Here is a 21,981-nt window from a genome sequence, read left to right as displayed (position 1 = left end):
GGCAGCAGCTTCAGATTCATGAGTCCATACATCAAGTCAGTAGTTTAACAACAAATGGAATTAAATTCAAAGAAGGGAAACTAATTGAAGGACAGCAACAAAAGTGTTTGGTAATGTGCTTTTTAATATGGCATGCCACATTTGCATGATAATTTTTCCTTTTTAGCATGGAGCAGAAAGTGACTAGCTTAATGAGGGATTATTCAAGGCAGGAACGAACAAAATGCATTCATAACTAAGAACAAAGATTGTATTATGAAACAAAAACAGGCAACCTCAGAGAAGTAACTGGATGATTGGTTTATGCATTATGAATAAAAAGATAGAAAAATATTTATATTAGTATTCACTAATGACTATATATACAAGATTGTTGTAATTAAAATTATAAATTAACATATTAAGAGTGCTTGTTTAATCACTCTGGGTCCTATTCACAATGAAAAGACTCATGTACCTGCATGCAAAACAATGTGTGTTTTCAACTGAGCAGCAAACAGCCTATACATTTTACTTTTGATTCAGAGAAAAACCTTAATGCACCGCTAATTACTTGCTTAATGGGAGATGGGTACTTCTAAGCTTGTAGTGTAGAGGTCAATTTATGACAGGCAAAGGAAATATCACATTGCTCGTCCAGGAATGGAGCTCCAAGAGGAATTGCTCTTAAGAAAGGTTTAAATTGTACTGAATTCGCAAAGCGTGGAAACACACAAATTTCCTAAATTGAAAGGGTGATCTTAAGGAAAAAATAACAAGGACTCTAACAGGGCCCGGGCCATCGGTTCATTACCCACAGAAACCCAGAAGCAACTCCAGAGCCACTGATGACCCTGCTTGGAGACTTTGCTACAGAGACAAGAAATGTGGCTGCTCCTGGGTGTATGCCTCCCGCAGATCAGTTCTGAGGTTTGTCGCAAGCACGAAACTAAAGAGGTAGCAATGCAACATTCCAGAAGAAATGCACCAGTTCTAACCATATCTTTCACTGAAAAAATACTTGAAACAAAACAAGAGCCAGTTGAAATTCTCAGGCTTTCTACTAAAAGTCAGATAAATCTTCACAAGTATCTTTTTGATTCCTGTGACTGAGATTTAAGGAGGAAACATATTTTTACGAATCAATGATTTCAAAAGGCTGAATACTATTACTAACTTTTGGAACCCTTTTTCAAAGGTTTTGAATGGTCACTGGCTTCTTTCCTTCTCCTAAAATAAATTCGTCTGAACTACATTTTCATGTAAGAGTTAATTCCCCACACATCCATTCGAATTCGCTGCAGTAATATATTCCCTCCGACTTGCAATTTTATTACTTGAAGAAACAGGGCAGGAAGAATCCTAAAGCTGCAAGTCAACTTTTATTTCTTCCCTACGGCAAACCTGTTGACCAAAAGGATTGACTATCTCTGTGTTTATTTTTATGACTTAGCATCTGTGAGTTATAGCCAGATGTTTAATCTTAAGAAAATTTTGGAAACAAAAACTTTCATTTACTGAAAATAAGGGTGGCAAAAAGATACTGGATCTGTAATTGCTGGCCTTTTCCTTATATCCCAACAAAAACAAAGAAGTTCATTCTTACTGATCTCAACACCCTTGAAAATTATGTCCTTTAAAATAAATCAAATGGCAAGTAAAAATTATTTTGCCATACTTTTGTCATGTAAGTGACTTTGTTCTCTGCTCTACAGATGAAGAATCAGACTCCTGACCAAAATTAAAGGATTAAGAAAAAAAAAACATTTCCCCAGAAGAACACTAAAATGACTTTTCCTTCAGAAAAGAAAGCATTTTACATGGGAACGAAAGTTGATGTATTTCTCTTAATGGAGATTGGGTAGAAGGAGCATTGTGGCAAAGAACAACAACAACAACAATTTTAATTTCCACATTTAAATTTGCACATTCAGAACATCTTAAATTTACCATCACATCTTCTGCAACTGCTCAGTCCTTTACAATCCAGCTTCTATTCAACCATGTTAAATAGAGGGCTTCCAAGAGGGCCTTCCATGCCACCTTCCTTGTAGATCCCATTCCTCTTGCTTTCCCTACAGCATATGATGCTACAGAATTCTAGACCTTCTAGAACTCTCTCTTCCCTTAACTTTTCTGATACTGCTCCCTCTAACTCTGCCCATGTCTGTGTTCCCCTTACTCCTTTCTCTTTCTCCCAAAATATGAGCCTTCACTGAGATGTGAACTTTTAATTTGTATTTTCTCTGCTTTCACTAATTCATTATCACCTACAGCTTTAGCGTTTATCTCTATGCAATAATCACAAAATCTGTATCAGTGCTATGCTCCAGATTTGCATTTTCTGTTCTGGGATCCTAAGACTTTCCATGGATGTGTTTCTACCCAATGATCAAACTTCTACTCATGAGTTTATGTCTTTATCTTTGTTATTATATTTAATGGCATGACCACAGTCTGCAACACTGACTGTTGTCTTCAATTCTTCCCTCTTCTTAACCTATGCATTTCTCTTCTTTGGTCCACCTCCATTCCCTTCCTCCAATCTTTACTTTTATTTATCTGATTTACTCCCTCTCTGCCTCTTAGAAAAGTCTACCAGACCCTATTTACACACTCTCTTCTTGTCTGTTTACACTCTACTGCCAGACAAATCTTCATATACCTTAATTTTCATCCCATCAGTATTTGGAACAATGCCAGTGTCTAAAATAGTGACTATAGTGGTATTTGTTCAGTCAAATGGTATTGTTCAAATCAAAGCTACTTATCCCAGAGTCTATGTTCCCATAGTGTTCTTTTGTCCCTTTTCTAATACCTCCAGATGCTAACCTTATCTGTTGTATGTCAACACCTTAATGCAGACACCATTAAACTGTCCTTGAATGAATTATATTTGAAACCCTCTCAGTGCCTTAAATAGGTAGGCCCTTAATACATGCTTACTGAATTGAGCACTCACAATAAACTAGAGTAACAATATAATTATGGCACTTTAGAGTCAGAAAGGATTCGGAGGACATAGATTAGTTTTCTTTCACTACATTTCCAGTGGACAGGAGTGGCCTTAAGTATTCTCACCAGTAAGTTAAATGAGAGCTGCTCAGAGCACTCAGCTAGGCCATCCTCCATGCCACGGAAACCAGTTGCTACAACCAAGGAGGATGCTGTTAGCACAGATGTTATCACTGGTGCATTAGCCAGGGAGTACCTGTTTCATAGACATTTGCCCGACTTTCCCCTTGCCATCCCGAGGGTCCATCTAGTCTCTGCAGACGGGCATATGTCCCTCCATTTCCTTTAGTTTGCTAGTTTCCATGAAAAGACAGACTGAATCTCATATACAGGAGAGTACCTGCACTAGTGGTAGAACTATGACGTGTGAGGTGCAGATGGGGGTGCTGTGGTGTGCATCGTAGGGGAGAGACTTGAGCGGAGAGAACTGAAAATGTTATTGGAAGCACGTCAAGGAAAAGATGAATTAGACTGAGGAGAGCCCCTAAGGAGTAGAAGGAAAATGTTGAATAGAGGCCACATAGAGATATTTTAGATCCATGTAAGAAATCACCTCTGGAAAGAGGTCTCTAAACCTGGATTTGCCTGAGAGGTAGTAGCTCCCCTACCACAAAAGGTATCAAACATGGGTTGGACAAACACTTGGGAACAATGTTACAAAGAATATACCATTATTGGTTAGAAAGTCACACTAGGTGATTTTAAACGTTTTACCCTGGGGGTCATGATTTCAGTTCTACTCAGTCACATGGTTGGTGTCCATCTATCTTCCACTATAAGCATATCCCTCTGTATCTTCCACTATACCTCAGGCCAATCTTCAGCTTGCATTGTTTCTATTTTTACTTTCTTCAGCCTGCAAGACTGAGTCCTCTTTTTTTGTTCTCTAGTCCCAAACTATGTCATCTTTCCAAAAGAAGGCAGAGAGCCTGCTTCTATTATCCATATTCAGCAGCCCTCTAATAATCAAACAAACAAACAGTCTTATAGGAGAATGGTATTTTGTACAATCTAGGTACCCCATAAATGTATTCATACATATGAAATACATATAAATATATAAAAATACAAAGAGTTTGGTTGTAGAGGTAATAAAACAAACATACTTCTTTAGAATTTGTGAGTTGTTCTCATTGATAGAAATTTGAAGAAACAAATTACTTGGATGAGATCATTTGAGCCAAACAAGTTTTTCCAGAACTAAAGCGAGGTAAAACAAAACAATAGAATCAGACTTGAACACAGGGAAAAGGCACAAGGAATATTTTTATAGCTAAATATGTTTTCATATCTGTCATTCATCTAGAAGTCTTTCGACCTTCTCACATCTGGATTTTCTAAGAGTTTCTTAACCTCCTCACATCTGGAAATTTTCTTAGGGAGCACCAAGCTTTGCTTGACTGCAGACAGAAAAACTGATTTGAAAATACACTAAATGCAGAGTAATTGAGTTATGTAGGTGTTAGTAATACATGTAATCAAGTTTGTATGAATCTAGTTTGTTCTGTGTAAAGCAAGCAACATTTTATGCAAAGCATTTCCTACTATGATCATACTTGATAATGACTCCTTTATTTAAATTGTATAAACTTAGTAGCTTCTTATTAATAATAAGTAAATTAATAATTACACTGCTGCATATCCATTAAAGGTAAAATATAACACCAGAATATCCCACTAGTTCCTGGATGTCTGCCTTTAGCCCCAGAGAGCAGGAGTGGGTAGACCCAAAGCCCGCAAAAAGGGTCAAGAAGAAGTATCCTGAGCCCTCATAAGAAGCCTCCTGAATACTTCTAACAACTGTCAGGATATCAGTAGGACCTAGAGTGAATACTGAGCCCTGGAGTCACTCTGCATCTAGCTGCATTTCTTATTATGGCACAGCTGCAACTCAGGGCTCCCAGGGACCTCTTAGAAACTTAAGTCTATTTATTTATTTTTGTTAGTTTAAAAATGTCAATACAGCTAGCAATCAGGGTTCGGGAGCAGGAGAAACCAGAAAAGACAAGTATTAAGTCCAAACTAGAGAAGGTGTTGAGCTTTATAGGTGTTTGTTTACAAATATACAATATATTTTTCACATTTTTCATGTACAGGAAAACTTGCTTACCTGCTGCTAATGTCTGTCCTGCTCCTGAAGCACTGGTCACACAACCAATTGAATTACAGAGAGAAATAGTGAAGTTGTATATCTTATAAGGTTTTAGTCCTTTTACAATATAAGACAGTTCTTGGGATTTAGCAGTATACAACACCTTCAAGGCCAAAAAAAAAAAAAAGTCAGATAATAGATAAACAGTGTGAGAAATGTAACTTTGGCAGTCAAGAAACCAGAATCCGGTCATGTTCTATGAATTCAGACAAAGAAATTATTGCCCACCACTATTAGGAAAGGGATTTTTTTTTGAAGAGTCTCAACAAGCTAGGATTTAATTGATAATTGTACAATCACACTGTTTTATGAGGTAATAATCCAGTTCCCGAGTGGATAAATGAGGAAAGCAAGTTATTGCCTCATAAAGCAGCGTGGTGGTATGGTTATTGTCACCAATGGCAGAGATAAAGGATGGTGACATTGTGATTGTTATCATGAAAGGGCCAAATAAAACCATGGGGCTTGGCCAAAACGAACCCCGTGCAGTGATGCCCACACGTCATTTGATGGAACTAGCACAGAAAAATATCACTATGTTAAATTAATCCCATCATTTTCTTTAAAAATAAAAAGCCACAAAAGAAAAAGGAAAACAAGTAAACACATTACTGAGCATCCACATGAGGTCAATTCTCAATTATCTTTCTTATACAAATAAGCATATGCGGATTAGATCAAACAGTTACATTTCTTCAAATATTGTCTTTATCACACAATTTCAAGGGAGAAAAGCAGATTTGAGCGAAGGAGGCTGAAAGGAACGCCATAGTACATAAACAAATAATTAAACAACTAACACTGAGCCTTGGTCCTATCATTATAACTAGGAATGATCAAAAGCAACCGTATAAGTTTACTCAGTTTATAGATACAAAAACCACTGGAAATTGTATTCAGAAAAAGAAGTCATTAAAACAAAAAGTATGACACCAAGCATGAGTATAAAACTTTTTTCTAAGGGATACTGATATCATATCAAATAATCTTCTATATGTATAAATATAGATAGCTGTTAAGGTTCATAACATTTGAAGTAATTTTCTAGATATTCTCCCTTTAGAAATACAATAAAATTCATTTGGAATATTGCCTAGGCATTTACTTTAAAACTTTATAACCTAAATGAGTAGTTCTAGAAAACAGTGTGAATGGGATATGAACTACATCATTTATATAATATTTTTCAGAAATAAAGGTGATTTCAAAGAGTCTAAAAATCTAGGAATAATTTAAAACTTTGGTATTATTTCCTTGCAATTACATTTAGAAATCAGAAAACGTCAAAAACCAAATCATGAGTACGTCATTTTTCTAATTCTGAAATTGTTATTGATTTTATAAAATGTTCTCTTCTGTGCAATGTGATTTGAAATTTTCTAAGAAAAATAAAACTTTGAAATGAGTAAAATTTATTGAGTATTGCTATAAAATGTATCCCATTTAGAACAACTCTGGTTTGGATTAATTTAGATTTTTAGAAAATGAAATTGGTTTCAGGATAAAATACAGCAAAGTGTTTCTTATTTTAAGGAAGATGTGGTAAAAAAAAATACAATGGAATATTATGTAGCCATAAAAAGGGATGAGATCATGCCATTTCCAACAACATGGATGGACCTAGAGGGTATTATGCTAAGTAAAATAAGTCACACTTAGAAAGACACATATGATATGGTTCACTCATATGTGGAATCTAAAATATGTATTATGTGTAATAGTATTCTATGGTGACAGATGGTAGCTGCATTCGTGGTGAACATAGCATAACATACAGAGAAGTTGAATCACTACGTTGTACACCTGACACTATTGTGACATTATAGCAACTATATTCAAATTAAAAAAATTAATTTGAAAATAAAGTGTTTCCTTTGTAATCTAGGATGTTGAATCATTTTTTTAATAAACTATTCTTCATAGCAAGAACACATAATGACATATAATAAGAAATAGAAAATGTAGATTAATACTAATTTTGATGGGCTTTTACTTCTCTACATATGATTGGTAAAAATTACAAGATTTTAAAAGGACATTTACCTTCAAGCTTGTAGCACATAAAATAATCACTCAGCTAAGTTTTTTCTCTACCATATATACAGTCATTTTACGCATCTTAAAGGATCAGTTTAATTGAAAATTTTCTTTGGCATAAATCTTTAAAGAGGTGGAGAGAAATCTGTGGAAGCTTGAAATCCTACACTGATAATATCAACTGTTCTATATATTTCCTTGCCACATTCTTTTTTTTTATGTTAATTTATTTTTGAAAGAGAGACAGAATGTGAGTGGGGGAGAGTTAGAGAGAGAGGGAGACACAGAATTTGAAGCAGGCTCCAGGCTCTGAGCTGTCAGCATAGATCCCAACACAGGGCTTGAACCCACGAACCACAAGATCATGACCTGAACCGAAGTCAGACGCTTAACCAACTGAGCCACCCAGGTGCCCCTTCCTTGCCACATTCTTAGCCAAAATTTCCTTAACAGTTATTTTACAGTAGCTTTCCCTAGAAATTTTGGCTATTTATTTACCAAACTTATAACAAGACACACTCAGGTCAGTGTGGATACAAATTTAACTACTGAAGTGACAATTTTGACTTTGCCACTCTTGATTTCATTTTCGTTAATACACAATGAAGTAGATAGATATTTGTGGGGGAGAGAAAGCGTAAGAGAAGAAAGTGACATATCTACATCTTTCTTCAATTGGGCCACAAAGAAAGGACTTTTAAACAAAAAAAGATGCATATCCATAATTTTTGTCATAAAAACGAAATCTTTTACTGCTCCACTGAACTATAAAGTGATCTTTTTAAAGTGTAATGTAGTCTTAGCCCATTAATAAAAATCGCTAATAGTATCTAATATTCGTCAAACTCTTGAAGTTCCACAGACACCACATAGGTAAGAAGAAATTGTTTTCCTATTTTACGGATGAGTAAGACCTGAAACACAGAGATGTGTGGAGGGCTAGCAATTGGCAGAAATGGGATATAAACAAATTGACTTCCAAGGCTATATTTTTATGAACGGTGTTTTTTACTTAGTTTTGTGTCTTGGAAGACAATATTATAGTGCAAGCAACAGTTGCTTTGAAACTATCTTACAAGGAAAGAACAGTTTACAAAGCAAAAGAATAGCAAAAACAACAAAACATCAATGATAAATATGGTATGAAATTAAGGACCAAACAAAGCAGTGATGGCTGTAAATTTACCCTAAATCCTACTATATGCTGGATTGGTAGACTAAATTGTTTAATTTAAAAGATTTGTATAAGACTAGGTCTATTTTTGCCACCTGAGACAGTTGTGAATAAGTCAGTACTTATTTCCGGACTAATGAAAAAGTGTAACAAGGAGTCATAAATTATTTATTGACTCTTTTTCTTCTCCTAGTTTTGTGTTGTATACATGCTCGGTCTACTGAAAAGGCTCGACAATATTGGCAAACCTATTGGCATGGGTTGAACAGTGTCTCCCATAAATTCTTGTTCACCTAGTACCTCAGAAAGTTATCTTACTTGGAAATATGGTCTTTGCAGATGTAATTAATTAAATCACACGTTTAGGGTGAGCTTTAAATATAAGTCATATATTTATAGGAGAAAGGAGAGGGCTACACAGACACAGAGGAGATAATGACACAGAGAAGACTATGTGACAACATGCTGAGATTGGAGTTTTGTGGCCACCAACCAAGGAACACCAGAAACTACCAGAAGCTGGAGGAAGCAAGGAAGGATTCTCATCTAGAGCCACTGGGGGGAAAATGGCCCTGCCAACACTTTGATTTCAGACTGTGGCCTCCACTTAAAAAATAATAAATTTCAGTGCACCTGGGTGGCTCAGTCAGTTAAGCCTCCAACTTTGATTCAGGTCATGATCTCCCAGTTTGTGGGTTGGAGCCCCACATTGGGCTCTGTGCTGACAGCTCGGAGCCTGGAGCCTGCTTCTGATTCTGTCTCCCTCTCTCTCTGCCCATCCCCCACTCACACTCTGTCTCCATCTCTCTCAAAAAATGAATAAAAAAAAAAAAAGAAGAATCAGAGAATCAAGAAGTGGCAGTTATGTTGAAGTCTTGATAAGTATTATGTCCTCCAAAGAATGAGAGACCACGTTTTTGAAAATTAAGGGGTCTGCCCCATCAGTAAAATGTTTGGGGGTGCAGTAGCCTGAGACATGCTAGGACACCTCTTCCAAAATAAAGGTCAGCTTATTGCCTCTTGCACTTACCACTAGTAGGAAGGAAACAGAATGTCTGGCAGGCCTTCTTAGGTTCTGAAGAGAGCATATTCCACATCTGGGAATACTATTCTGACCAAGTTACTGAGTGATATGGAGCGCTGCCAGCTCTGAGTGTGCCCTCAAGCGGAAATGGATTCTTTAGCAGGTCAAGGTCAAGGCTGTTTTGCAAGCAGCCAAGCAACTTGGGACATAAAGTCTATCAGAGCCTGTGGTACTAAAGGTGGCTATAGTGGGAAAAGATGCTGTGAGACATTTACGGCAAGCTCTCAATAAGAGAATCACAAGGTAGACTCGCAGGGTCTGGAGCAAGGGCATATGGAAAGTAAACACCATTTGCTAGACAGCTTCTAGCATGCTATTGGGCCTTGGTAAAAGCAGAGAAGCTGACTGTGGAACATCAAATGGCCATGAAGCTAGAGTTACCTCTCATGAGCTGAGTTCTGTCAGACATGCCATCTCTTAAGGCCATTGAAGCCCAACAGAAATTCATCATCAAATGGAAAGGGATATCTGGGGAAAGGGATATCCATAAATGGAAAGGGGCATAAAAAGAGCCAGGAATTATTATATACTGTGCAAGCAGATTGTTGGGACCCCCATCTTATCGATCATTTGTATACTGGTAGCTCAATCAATCTCAGCTCATACCTATGACTTGTCAGAGGTCCCTCAAGAGCTGAGAGAGTATAAACGTGCGGTTTGGTTCACAGATGGGTTGCCTTAGTATGTGCTTGCAAGTGCATGATAGCTGCTCTGTCGCTCCATTCAAGGATGATCCCGAAAACCAGTAGCGCACCTTGTCATCGATTTTGTATGGAAAGGGAAGGATCCAAAGGTAGAATACACCTGAACTATATGACAGTGGCTGGGATGTATTAGTCATGGGCATGAGAGAGAAAAGACTAGAAGATCAGGAACCAGGAAGTCTGAGAAAGAAGAGTGTGGATAGGACCATGGGAGAGATAGTTATGTGCGAAGATCCCTTTATATTGTGCTAGTGCTACCAAAGAGCATCGTCCTCAGAAGAGGTGCTAAACAGTCAAGTACACAGAATGACTTGTCCAGTTAACGTCAGCCATCTCTGTCATCGGCCACCCTCATGCTGATAGAATAGACTAATGGAGTACATTGGCCACACCATCAACTGGAGGGAAAGAAGAGCCTCTCACCGCCCCCCCCCCATCAGGATTGTTATATACATATCAAATGACTTAGTCCATGCACATGATACAGCCTTCATAAGTTAGCTATGATTATTATTCTCATTACTTCTAGCTAGAGGATGAAGTACTAGTAAACAATATGTCACTGTATATCCCAAACCTTCAACATGTTAATACCCTTTGCTATAAGCTGTGATAATACATTCCTTAGAATTCTTTTCTCTTCAGAAATATGCAAAATGTACACATAAGACGTTCTTATCAATGCTACTTATATTTCCAAAAGAATCAATACAGTATAAATATCAACTGATTGTGGGTTGGCTAAATGCATTATTGTCTGCCCAAATAATGTGATGCTACATAGCTACTGAGAGTCGGCTTCTTACAAGATATATAAGGATATATGTTAAGTGTAAAAAGCAGATTTTATTAAACAACATTATATCTATTTTGTTTTAATACATGCTTATATTAGAAAAAATAGGTGATATAAATATATAGAGCCTTGCTCACATAATATCATATCAGGAAACAAATGCCCCATTTAAGGAATCTAGAAGAGAGAAATCGTTCACAGAATTCTGCAAACTCAGAAAATATCAAAATGAAGACAATTCAATTTTGAAAGGACATTAGTTCAAATAACAATACCTGTGACAATGCTGCAGGAACAGATTGTTGAGGTGATTGTTCAGAAATCATATTGATCTTATATCCCATAACTTCTCCTCTTGTTACATTATCTGTCGGCTTCTCCCAGGACACATTGAGGGAGTACGGTGAAAGCGGGGAGATGGAGGGAGGGGTCATGAACGCTGGCACTATCAATGACAACAAGTACAGCAGCCAACAATGAACGCCATTATTTACAGGTTTCGGGAGTAAATTCATACATGTGTTCTAGTTTCTGCCATACCCCTGTTCCTTACATTAATACCCTGATTTTTAAAAATCAAAGGATATACTGGTGTTTATAAAAGCCATTCACTTTTTTTTTTATGTTTTCTGCAAGGATGTTCTCCATTCTTATTTTACCAGCAAAGGTATTTTCCATTCACAAAATAAAAATCATATAGGAATTTGCTAACGTTCGTGAAGATAACTAATAGATTTTTTGGAGTGGGGAATCATAGGTCTTATGAAGCATTTGAAAGGAGAAGTCATCAAAACTAAGTCTTAGTCCACAAAGTCCAGAACAACGAAGAGTAACACACTAGAGTTCTAATGGAGAGAAGTATTTCACCCACACTGATACAGCTTGAAGAATATTACTCTTCAGAAAGTGGTAAATCGAAAATGTTCTAAATAACCCCAAAGAAATTTTTTAAGTTTTCAATAAATCTTGATTGAAATGTTCAGAGTACATACACACATACATTCTCCCCCTGCCATCCTTGAGATCTTAATATGGATTTTAAATGTGCTAACCAAAGGTGTATTATCAAAGGACCTCATTGCACGTTCAGGAGCCAGTGACCCATAAGATTATGAGGGTCCAGTATTGCAGTTTCACCCATTACTTTTCATTTCTGACCTTGATTTTCCCCTTCCAGAACGCCATGGCTCATCACTTGTGCTATCATGGCACTATTATTTGTCCAAGATGGCTGGTAGTCATTAAGAGATGCTCAAGCAGAATGCACATTTTATTCATGAAATGATTCCCTTGGACATCAACCTAAAGCTACCCTTATCCTCCCCACAGTCTTAACAGAGCCAATTTAAATCAAGACTTGGGATTTCTTGAATATCCATAGATTCAAAACATAACAAAAGTGTATTTTTTTGGTTAAAGGCTCATGATATTTGAGGTGTTTTTAATGTAAAGAGTAAGGGGGAGGGTTAAAAATCTCTCATTTGCCATAGTGAAGATATCTTCAGAAAATTGCAAATGTCACACTCCTTTCTTCCCACACTGCCAGCTGCTTGTGAGTACAGTTGCAAATTATAGATTTTGATACCCGGGATTCTATCATTAGGTACCACCTAGTACCTACACTATTTGCTTTGGAGAGAGAAATAAAAACAAAACAGGATTTGTGAAATGGGTAACAGCTATCTCTTTCATTGAATATAAATTGTACTGAATTTGGAGCAAGATAGGATATATGGCCAACCCACTTCAGGAATGGAAACCAATTGCTATTTTTGGCAAACATTCCCAAAAGACTGTAACTACAGTGAAGTTATTTTTCCCTCTTGAAGTAATAGCTCAGGCATTTACTTTTTTTTCCCTAAAACTCACTGCAAGTGCTTTATGACCTTGAGTTATTTATGTAGCCAACCAATATATTAAATTTTTCCTTGGCCTATATAAATTTATAATTCTTGCTTTTCGAAACATACTCTAGGGCTGTTGACTTTCATTTGGGGCAGCATTTTTATGTGGGAGTCTTAAAAGTAGAATTCAAAACCCTTTTCCTCACCTGATTCTCCTGTTCTTTCTGAAGTCCAGGCAGATGACACACTGCCAGCCATATTCACAGCTGACACTCGAAACCCATACATGGTATATGGCTCCAAGGCAGTGATGGTTGTAGCTGTCTGAGGAGGTTTTAATGCATTTTCATTGGCCGATTCTCCAAATGGGTGAGGACTGAGCCATCCACTGCTCTGAAAAACTTGACTTTCTGCTGACGTGGCTTGTCCATCAGATCTCAATCTTTTCATGTACAGTTCATATCTTATTATCACTCCTAGAAAAGTGAAACATAGAGCCAAGGAGACTCATCGGACAAAGTGATAGTTTTGGGGGTAGGGTGGGGGTAGGTCAGTTAAAGAGTTCTGCTGGCTTTGCCTTATTCTCCTGACTAGACTACCTGTTCACTCCTTTAATAATCCAGATGATGGGACTTATAAAAGACAACAAGCTGATGGATAGATGAATGTATAAAGTACTGCTAAAAAGCACATTCATGGAAAAACAAACCAAAAGGGAATGCATAAACACAAAATAGCGATAACTTATTAGAGGTAAATCCAATCCTCTGCAGAGTGAAGGGCCATAATTTCTAAGAAGAATTGCTTTGTTTGAGGGAGGCGTGTAATATGATCACTGCACCTCCAATTTGTATACTTGCAAATTTGGGGATTTTAATTTAATTATCTATTTAACACAGCCCCATTTACATAAATATTAGAACATTCAACCTAATTTCTACATATTCTTATCAAGTAACTCTCAAAGTCCAAGATAAAAGGTTTTGCCATAGTACACACATGAAATTAATTACTAAAAATCTATGAATTTGTGTCTGGCCTATATAACCAAGGGTTCAATTGTATGAAGACAAAAAATTAACTTAATGGAGTCAGCCAGCCTATATACATATTTTTGGTATTATTTTATATCCTTTTCTTGGTTAAAAGAGAAAATTTACTGCTTATGGGTGCCCTGGCTTGTGACACAGTCAAATATAATGCATCTCATAAGTGAGTTTCAAATTAGAAACATCATTTGTGTTGTGACAGATGTCATTAAGAGCAAAGATAATATTAGCCTTTTAAGGGGCAATTTAAATGAATGGAATTTGTTATTAGATTAAAGAAATACACTTGTTCTACTAACTTGTTCTACATAGTCCAAAGAGTGTTTGATATCTTTAGACCTTCTCAATTATTCTATCCTACAGTTACAAAAATGAATACGATTGCCAGACTCTTACTGCACGATTCCAAATGCCTAAATTCTCATTCATGTTTGGCCAAGAAAGGGAGATCTGAGCCTTGCCTTCCTACCATTTGGTTCCACTGGGGGAGACCACTCGACGTGAAGCTCTGTAGAACTGATCTTCCACACTACAGGTGGACTCAGCCTTTGGGGAGGTGCTTGGGCTGTGATCACTGTAAGGGGTGAGCTGTGTAAACAGCCCCCACTAGTACATGCCTGTACAGAGAAATGGTACTTGGTGAATGGAACCAGATTCCAGATGGTAGCTGCAGTTTCACGACCTTCATAAGGAACACACGGCTGAATGCCACCTAAAGGAGCACAGGACAAAATATATTTTTCTATAGGACCAGAACGATTTGAAGGTGTGGTCCAGGTAAGTGTTACGGAGTCTGAGCCAACAGGAATGATATAACTTAAGTTCAAGTGTCCTTCCGGGACCCCCGGTTTCGTCTTGAAGGTGACAGGTGCACTCTTTGTGGAGCCATGCACACTGGCGGTCTCGATGTAATAGGAATATGAAGTATATGGTGACAGGTCAGTGTCTAAGAAGTACTGAATATCTGAAATTAAAAAGAAAAAAAAGAAGAAAATAGTTACATGTCACAAATTAGTAAGGAACTATTTGCAACCGTTTTCCTATGTACAATCTGCTCTTTTGAGTAAGAGTATGGTTCATATATTTAAAACCGAAATGAAGCAAATACTGATTACTTGTATTGTATGGTATAAGTGCCTTTTGTAATGAAGGATATTAGAAGGCTTAAGCTCTCATTCTTTATATAATATGGTGTCTTTTTTATAGAAGATATAAGAGGAATTTCTGGCAGTTCTCTGAAACTGAAATAACAGGTTTTTTCTTCTATATGACCTGTTTGCTTGTTAAACAATATTTTGCACCACATGAAGGGTTGGCAAACTGCTACCACAGGCCACATTGGCCACCTGGCCAAGAGCATGACTGGAAACTTTCCTGAATTTATGACTCCTAGAAACTGCGAAATTAGAAATGTTTATTGTTGCTTTAAACTACTAACTTTTGCAGACATTTGTAATCAGCAGTGGACAACTTACACAAGAGAAGTCTGGTTTTTAAAAGATTACAAAGATAGGGAGCGGACATGATTAGATGTGTGCCTGGAATCCCATTCTCTAAGGGGACAGGAAGTGTACTGCAGGATTGTGACAATTAAAACATGCCAGGTAGCCAAGGAGAAACGTTTACAGGCTCCAGCTCTATTGTTGCAAAGGAGGCAATGAAGGGTAAGTGTGAAACTGAGAGGCAACAGACTGAGGGCTTGTACAAGCATACACTAAAACATATTTTATAAGACCATGGTCCTTACTCAAATTCTTGGGAAGCATTTCCTCAGGAGCATCTAAAAGTACTGATGTGTCATTTATAATAGGAAATGTTGACGTATATTAAAGTGGAATTTAATGCGTTATAATATTGTAATATTAATGTATTACATTAATAGAATTTTAATATCATGTAATTATTATAAAACATAGTAATGAGGGCCATGTAGCAACATGAGAAAAAAGCATAAAATGCAATAGTGCATATATGTAAATATTATTATGAAAAATAAACTGGAGTACACACTATTCCAGAAACTTCCCAAAGTAAAGTTAGTCATCATACTAGAATGCTGGAATCGTGATATTAAAAAAAATTTCTTTGATGATTTCTTCATTGGATATGGCATTTTTATAAGAAAAAGATCTACCCCAGGAACACCTGGGTGGCTCAGGTCATGATCTCACAGTTTGTGGGTTTGAGCCCCATATTGGGCTCTGTGCTGACAGCTCAGAGCCTGGAGCCTGCTTCAGATTCTCTGTCTCCCCCGCCACCCTCTCTCTGCCCCTCCCCTGCTAATGCTCTGTCTCTCTCTCTCTCAAAAATAAACATTAAAAAATTTTTTAAAAAAGAAAAAGATCTACCCCAATGACAAAATTACATAGACAAATTATTGTACACTGAGATTCCTCTTTGGAGGCACTAATACTAGTAATAACTAAATGCACTGATGAATTTCTTTCCAAGTACGCTTAATATCAAATTTAAAAAATGTGTTCTCATTGATATCTAATTTTTGTCTCCTGTATTAGTGAAACTTTCTATTATAAAATCAAACCAGGGAACTGTTACCTTCTGAGAACCTAAGTAATCTGGGAAAATCCAGACTCATATTCTCCTAATTCCTTATCTTTTCTGCAGTCCAAAACTGACGTAGGTTCAGGGCAGAGGGGTGTTGGCAATTTTTTAAAAATGTACTGAGCATGCTTAAATGAGGTAGGAGTGGGAGAATATTATGAGATTTCAGGTTTTCCTGGATGTAGAAGAAAGAAAATTAGCCATAATCTCCCATTATGACATATAATGTGAATATACCCTTCTCACATTTTAGTAGTTTAATAGTTTGATAAATTGTCTGTCTTCGACACTAGACTTAACATTCTGGGAAAGCCGAGATCATGTCCTCCTTACTTGCCACCATTTGTAGCACAGAGTAGAATTTCAATAAATATTTTTTAAATTAATCAGTAAAACTGATGCATAAAATTTACTATGCCTCCACTCTTATGTGGATCCTGAGAAACTTAACAGAAGACCATGGGGTGGGGGGGAGGGAAAAAAAAAAGGTTAGAGAGGGAGGGAGCCAAAACTTAAGAGACTAGAACAAACTGAGGGTTGATGGGGGGTGGGAGGGAGGGGAGGGTGGGTGATGGGAATGGAGGAGGGCACCTGTTGGGATGAGCACTGGGTGTTGTATGGAAACCAATTTGACAATAAATTTCATATTTAAAAAAATTACTATGCCTCTTTAGAAAATGTGATATCCTCCATTGGAAGGATTTGATGAATGATGTTTACTATGTGTCTCCAGAAAAAGTGATATCCTGCACTGGAAAAATGTGCTTGTGATATATTGAGAGTAGTTGCTAAGTAGTGTCATTCTATCAGTTATTCAAATGACTACTACATTGGTTTTCGATATATTACCTGAACATCATACTTGTTGCTCATAACATAGTATTGTTATCACAATTGAACAATTAAGGAAATTTCTCTATCATAGCCATGGTGTAACTACTATTACATGTATTTCTGGCATATAATAATAAATTCAATAAATATTTATTAAATTAAAGTTATGTGTATTCCACATGAGACTGTTTAAAATACTCAAAAAATTTTGAAAAAAGATCATTTAAGGCTAGAAAATGATGGAAAATATTCTACTTAACATGCCAAAAGCCAAAACCTAAAAGGTAAAAATAACTATCAATGCTAAATATTCCAAGAGACTGGCATGTGCTTAAACTGGAAGTTGGAAGACATATAACTTGATAATTAAAAAGTTCAGCACGTATGTAATAGTTGTAGCATTTGAGAAATGGGACATAATCTCAATAAATCAAAATTTACAAGAGCAGTCTATGTAGTAAGTAATTAGAGTAATGATAGAATTGAGATGGCAACATGTATTTGGTTAAAAATATTATATAAACATACAGTATGAACTAAATAAAAGCAGTTGAAAGGGTATAAACAGAATTCCCCTTAATTCTGTCATAGCAACAATAAAATAACTCAGGTTAAAAGAACTTATCTCAAGCAGGTTGCACTCCTCAGTTAGGAGAAGAATATCTTTAACTCTGAGCTGGGAAAATTGTTCTCCTACCACAAACTTCTGCACATTTGGGGAAACATTCAGAATTCTTCCTTCAGCACGAACTCATGATCTCAGCTGGTACCCACTCTGGATTGAGGTATGTCCTAATACACCACCCATGAAAGCTACCTGGACCAGCTCAGTTTTCCTGAATGTACCTTATTTTCTCCTACACCTGCCCTTCATGCCTTTTCACGTATAATTTCTTCCATGACAATCATTCTTGCTCTACCATAGTACCTGGCTAACCCAGTTTACACATCACTTCCTGACTGCAAAACTTTTAATGGTTCTCAGTCTCCATCTCTGATACCGTAGTCAGGGTTACAGTACTTTCTTAATACTCCAAGTCTACTCTAATTCAACATTTAAAATATATTATAATTTTGTTTTACTTTTTATCTCCCCTCTCAATAATGAGAACTATTCCCTCCATCTTTATATTTCTAGTGACTCACACAGTTCCTGATCTGGAGTTAGCACTGAATAAAATTTCATTGAATAAATGAAGGAATGATTTTTCCAAATATTTTTCTAGGAAAAAATATTGAGAGCCTTAGAGAAACAGTTACTTGCCATCATCTCTTCTGGTTTTTTTCCTCATCCCCTCCCTATATTCTCTGTTTGTCTCTCAGAGTAGCTGAGCTATCTTACCACTTGTTACATTGATCCCTTGATGTAGTATGGAATAACAAATGATAACGATATTAAAAGTAGAAATGAAATCTCAGGGTTCACTAAGATGTATAGTTGTCTGAAACTCTAAGCTACGTTAATGTCTTTAGGCTATGTAAACAATGGTCAGGTGTTGAAGTATTCGTCTAGTTTCTCTGTGAAAGGATTTTTTTTTTTTAGAGTAAACATGTAAGGGCTATTTCTCTACTCATGGCATCCCAAATGAGTAATGATTTAACTGTGAAGTTGGGGAGAAGAGGGGGAAACAGAACATGCTTAGATCAGCCCATTGATTTTTCTCTCTCCTAATCTGTCTTCCTGAAGGAGGGAAGGTCTATTCTCCGATCTGACTTTTATCAGTAATGAAGATTATTTTTATTTTTCATTTCCACCTTACTGACTGCTAGGTCTAGTTTTCTTTAGGTTCCAAATTCAAGTAGGAAAACATAATATGATTTATTGACCACTCCCTAAAACTGCAACACTACTAAATGAGTGCTATTTCCTATGATAGCTGTTCTCGTCACACCTATGACATGGAAAATACCTATAAGCAAACCAGATTGGCGCTACAGGGGAGATAATATTAGGTGCTGATTATGTACAATTCCCAATGTGCTTACTTGACCTCTAGATCTTTCTCTCCTATTTTTGAAAGCTGGTTATGTACAAGCTTATGAAGTTGTAAATTTTGCTTATTTTTGGAAAGTCTGTAACTCAGATACCTTACAATTATTCCACAATAATTAGTGTGCTATTATTAATAATAAATACTGTGCAATCTTTAAAGATAATAATACATCAGTGTGTCATGATCTTAGGTTGGAAATAACTGTCCTAGAGAATCCCATAGTGCATCAGGCAGGCTAAGAAAAGTTTTTATTCTAACAAGGAATTCTATAATGGTCTCAACCAAATGATCAAACTTTCTCGGAAGACAACACTATTAATTTTCTTTGAAAAGTTCAATGATTCTCCACCTATAATTCCAAATGCCTTTATTTAACCCAAAGATTTGTGTTCATCCGACTGAATATAAGTACTGTTTCCTTTTCATATTACACATGCTATCCACACACTGGAAATAGAGTAATAAACATGAGGGTATTATTAGAATGATACAAAGTTCTGACAGCGTTAACCAATTGTTCTTACTGTTCAAATGCCATCATGCAGATAATTTTCACATCATTAATTATAGTGATTGTCAAGAAATGCCAGAAGTGGCATTTTTTTAATGAAAAATAAGGTTTTAGGAAATAATACCTTGTTTAATAGGATTATATAAATGTCTGATTAGTGAATGAGTACACACTTATTATGTAAGAAACTGTTATTTGGATTCTATATTAGTACAATCATGAAAAAGAGCCAGAGTGTTATATTCTCATGCAATGGTCTGTAAAACAGATGACAATATGTTACTATAGAAAACATGCCACTGGATTGAAGGGTATAATTGAAGTTTAATTTTATTATTGAATTAAGCTGTATGGAAAATAGGGTGATCCTAATTCACAATTTTCAGCAATAATCCAACCAGTGGTACTGTCATCTTCAAAATTACTTTCAATATTTTTAGAACTCTCTCTTCTCCTATCACAAAAGTTTAAGGACACCTGGATCATGCTGATATTTGGAAGAAAATAAACATTCTAGTAGCAGGTTTTGGGATGCTTTGCCAACATGGCAGATGTAGACAGATGTTCATTTCCCTTTGCAATCTGCATCATGAAGTTCAGAGTTTCCATTAACTTCAAAGAAGAGCCGGAGTACTAGAGAAACATAGAGTTAATAGAAAGTGCTGGACACAGGAATGTAGGTGTCTGTCAGGCAGAATTAGGTACAAAATGTAACCTACAGAAGTGTACGCTATACAGAAGTTTTAGAGCCAATCACTATGTTAAAACAAGGCTGACTCCTAACCATTTTGAAGAAGATTGTGGAACTTCAGTGCACCTACAGAACTTTATGTACTTGTCTAACTAAGTAAGCGAGTTAAGCTAGAATTTGGAAAATTGGACATTAAACAAGGAGAACAAAATGGAAACTTGAATTAGAATCACTGTTCCAATGTTTTTTAAAACTAGTTTCTCAAACTAGCTCATAGATAAACATGACTAGAGGCAAATATCAGAGAAGACAGAGCTAGCAGCCTGTAAAAATTTCTATTTCTTCATTCTGGCTTTAGGGAAACTGGATCTAAAAGATCTGAGTAGGGGCGCCTGGGTGGCTCAGTTGGTTGAGTGTCCGACTTCGGCTCAGATCACGATCTCATGGTTTGTGGGTTCAAGCCCTGCGTCAGGCTCACTGCTGTCAGCTTGACTGTGCACAGCCCACTTTGGATCCTCTGTCCCCCTCTCTCTCTGACCTCCCCGGCTCATGATCTCTCTCAAAAAATAAATAAAAATAAGAAATAAGAAAAATATAAAACATCTTGGGTAAATATTTTTAATAAGACAATGTGTCCCAATAGTTTGATTTCTAATAGCACCTTTAAAATCTTCATAAAAGTTACAGATGCAAAGATAGTCTTCATGGTTTCTCCCCATTCTGTCTCTTTCAATTTAAGTTCATGTTATTTTCTATCTCTATGGAAATGGCAGCTATGCATAAAATTACATTGTCTGCAAGAACATTAGTACTCTGATCCCACTATTATAAAAGTCCATTTTTAACCTGAGAATTTTAAAAGCTGAACCCATATAATAGAAATACTTGATAAATTTTCTGTAATATTATGCCCAGAGAACACTACAGATCAGTTTGTTGTAAGCCTTCCAGTATTTCTACACATTTTTGAATTAAAATATAAATAATAGATTATTTTTAATATCTTTTATTACATCACACAATGCATCATGGACATTTTCCATTCATTAACATGTAAACTAAGGTATCATTTTATAGACAATCACATCCTAAAATTCACTTAACAATGTACCACGATTCTACTATGCCATCTATCACAATTTATGGAAAGTTTTTTGAATATTTGAATGTTGCCAGTATTTTGCTCTTACAAGTAGTGTATGTTTGAACATACGTTGTATCCATTTATGACTATTAATTTAAGATAAATTTCCTAAAGTAAATTTACTGAGGCAAATGGTATATATTAGTTTTTTCGTACAGTTTAACCATTCATCTTGCATGAAAAATTGTACCAATGAACTTACACAGATATTCCAGCAGTTTATGTAAGTTCTAGCTCCTCCATATCCTCATCAATGCTGGATAGGGTAATTATTTTTTCATCTTTGAGAATTTGATAAGCATTAAGGGCTTATCAAATAAGAAGCATCTCATTTTTATTACATTGTTTTGATTACCAGGAGATGGCTACTGAGATTTGTAATTCCATCTCTGTTTGAAACAATTCTCAGCT

General features: G+C 36.2%; 1 protein-coding gene across 1 annotated transcript in view; it reads right to left on the bottom strand.

Moving 5' to 3' along the window:
- Nucleotides 1–21,981, bottom strand: part of USH2A (usherin) — a 725,654-nt gene that overhangs the window by 509,939 nt on the left and 193,734 nt on the right. Inside the window, exons 16-19 of the mRNA XM_015077386.3 lie at nucleotides 14,304–14,798; nucleotides 12,992–13,261; nucleotides 11,217–11,386; nucleotides 5,105–5,249 (exon numbers count right to left, since the gene is read on the bottom strand). Of these exons, the coding sequence (XP_014932872.3) occupies nucleotides 5,105–5,249; nucleotides 11,217–11,386; nucleotides 12,992–13,261; nucleotides 14,304–14,798 (1,080 nt within the window). The remainder of the gene's footprint in view (nucleotides 1–5,104; nucleotides 5,250–11,216; nucleotides 11,387–12,991; nucleotides 13,262–14,303; nucleotides 14,799–21,981) is intronic.

The sequence above is a fragment of the Acinonyx jubatus genome, chromosome E4 (assembly GCF_027475565.1).
Source record: "Acinonyx jubatus isolate Ajub_Pintada_27869175 chromosome E4, VMU_Ajub_asm_v1.0, whole genome shotgun sequence".
NCBI lineage: Eukaryota > Metazoa > Chordata > Mammalia > Carnivora > Felidae > Acinonyx > Acinonyx jubatus.
Note: the sequence above shows the minus strand (reverse complement) of the source record. Positions and strands in the feature narration are given on the sequence as shown.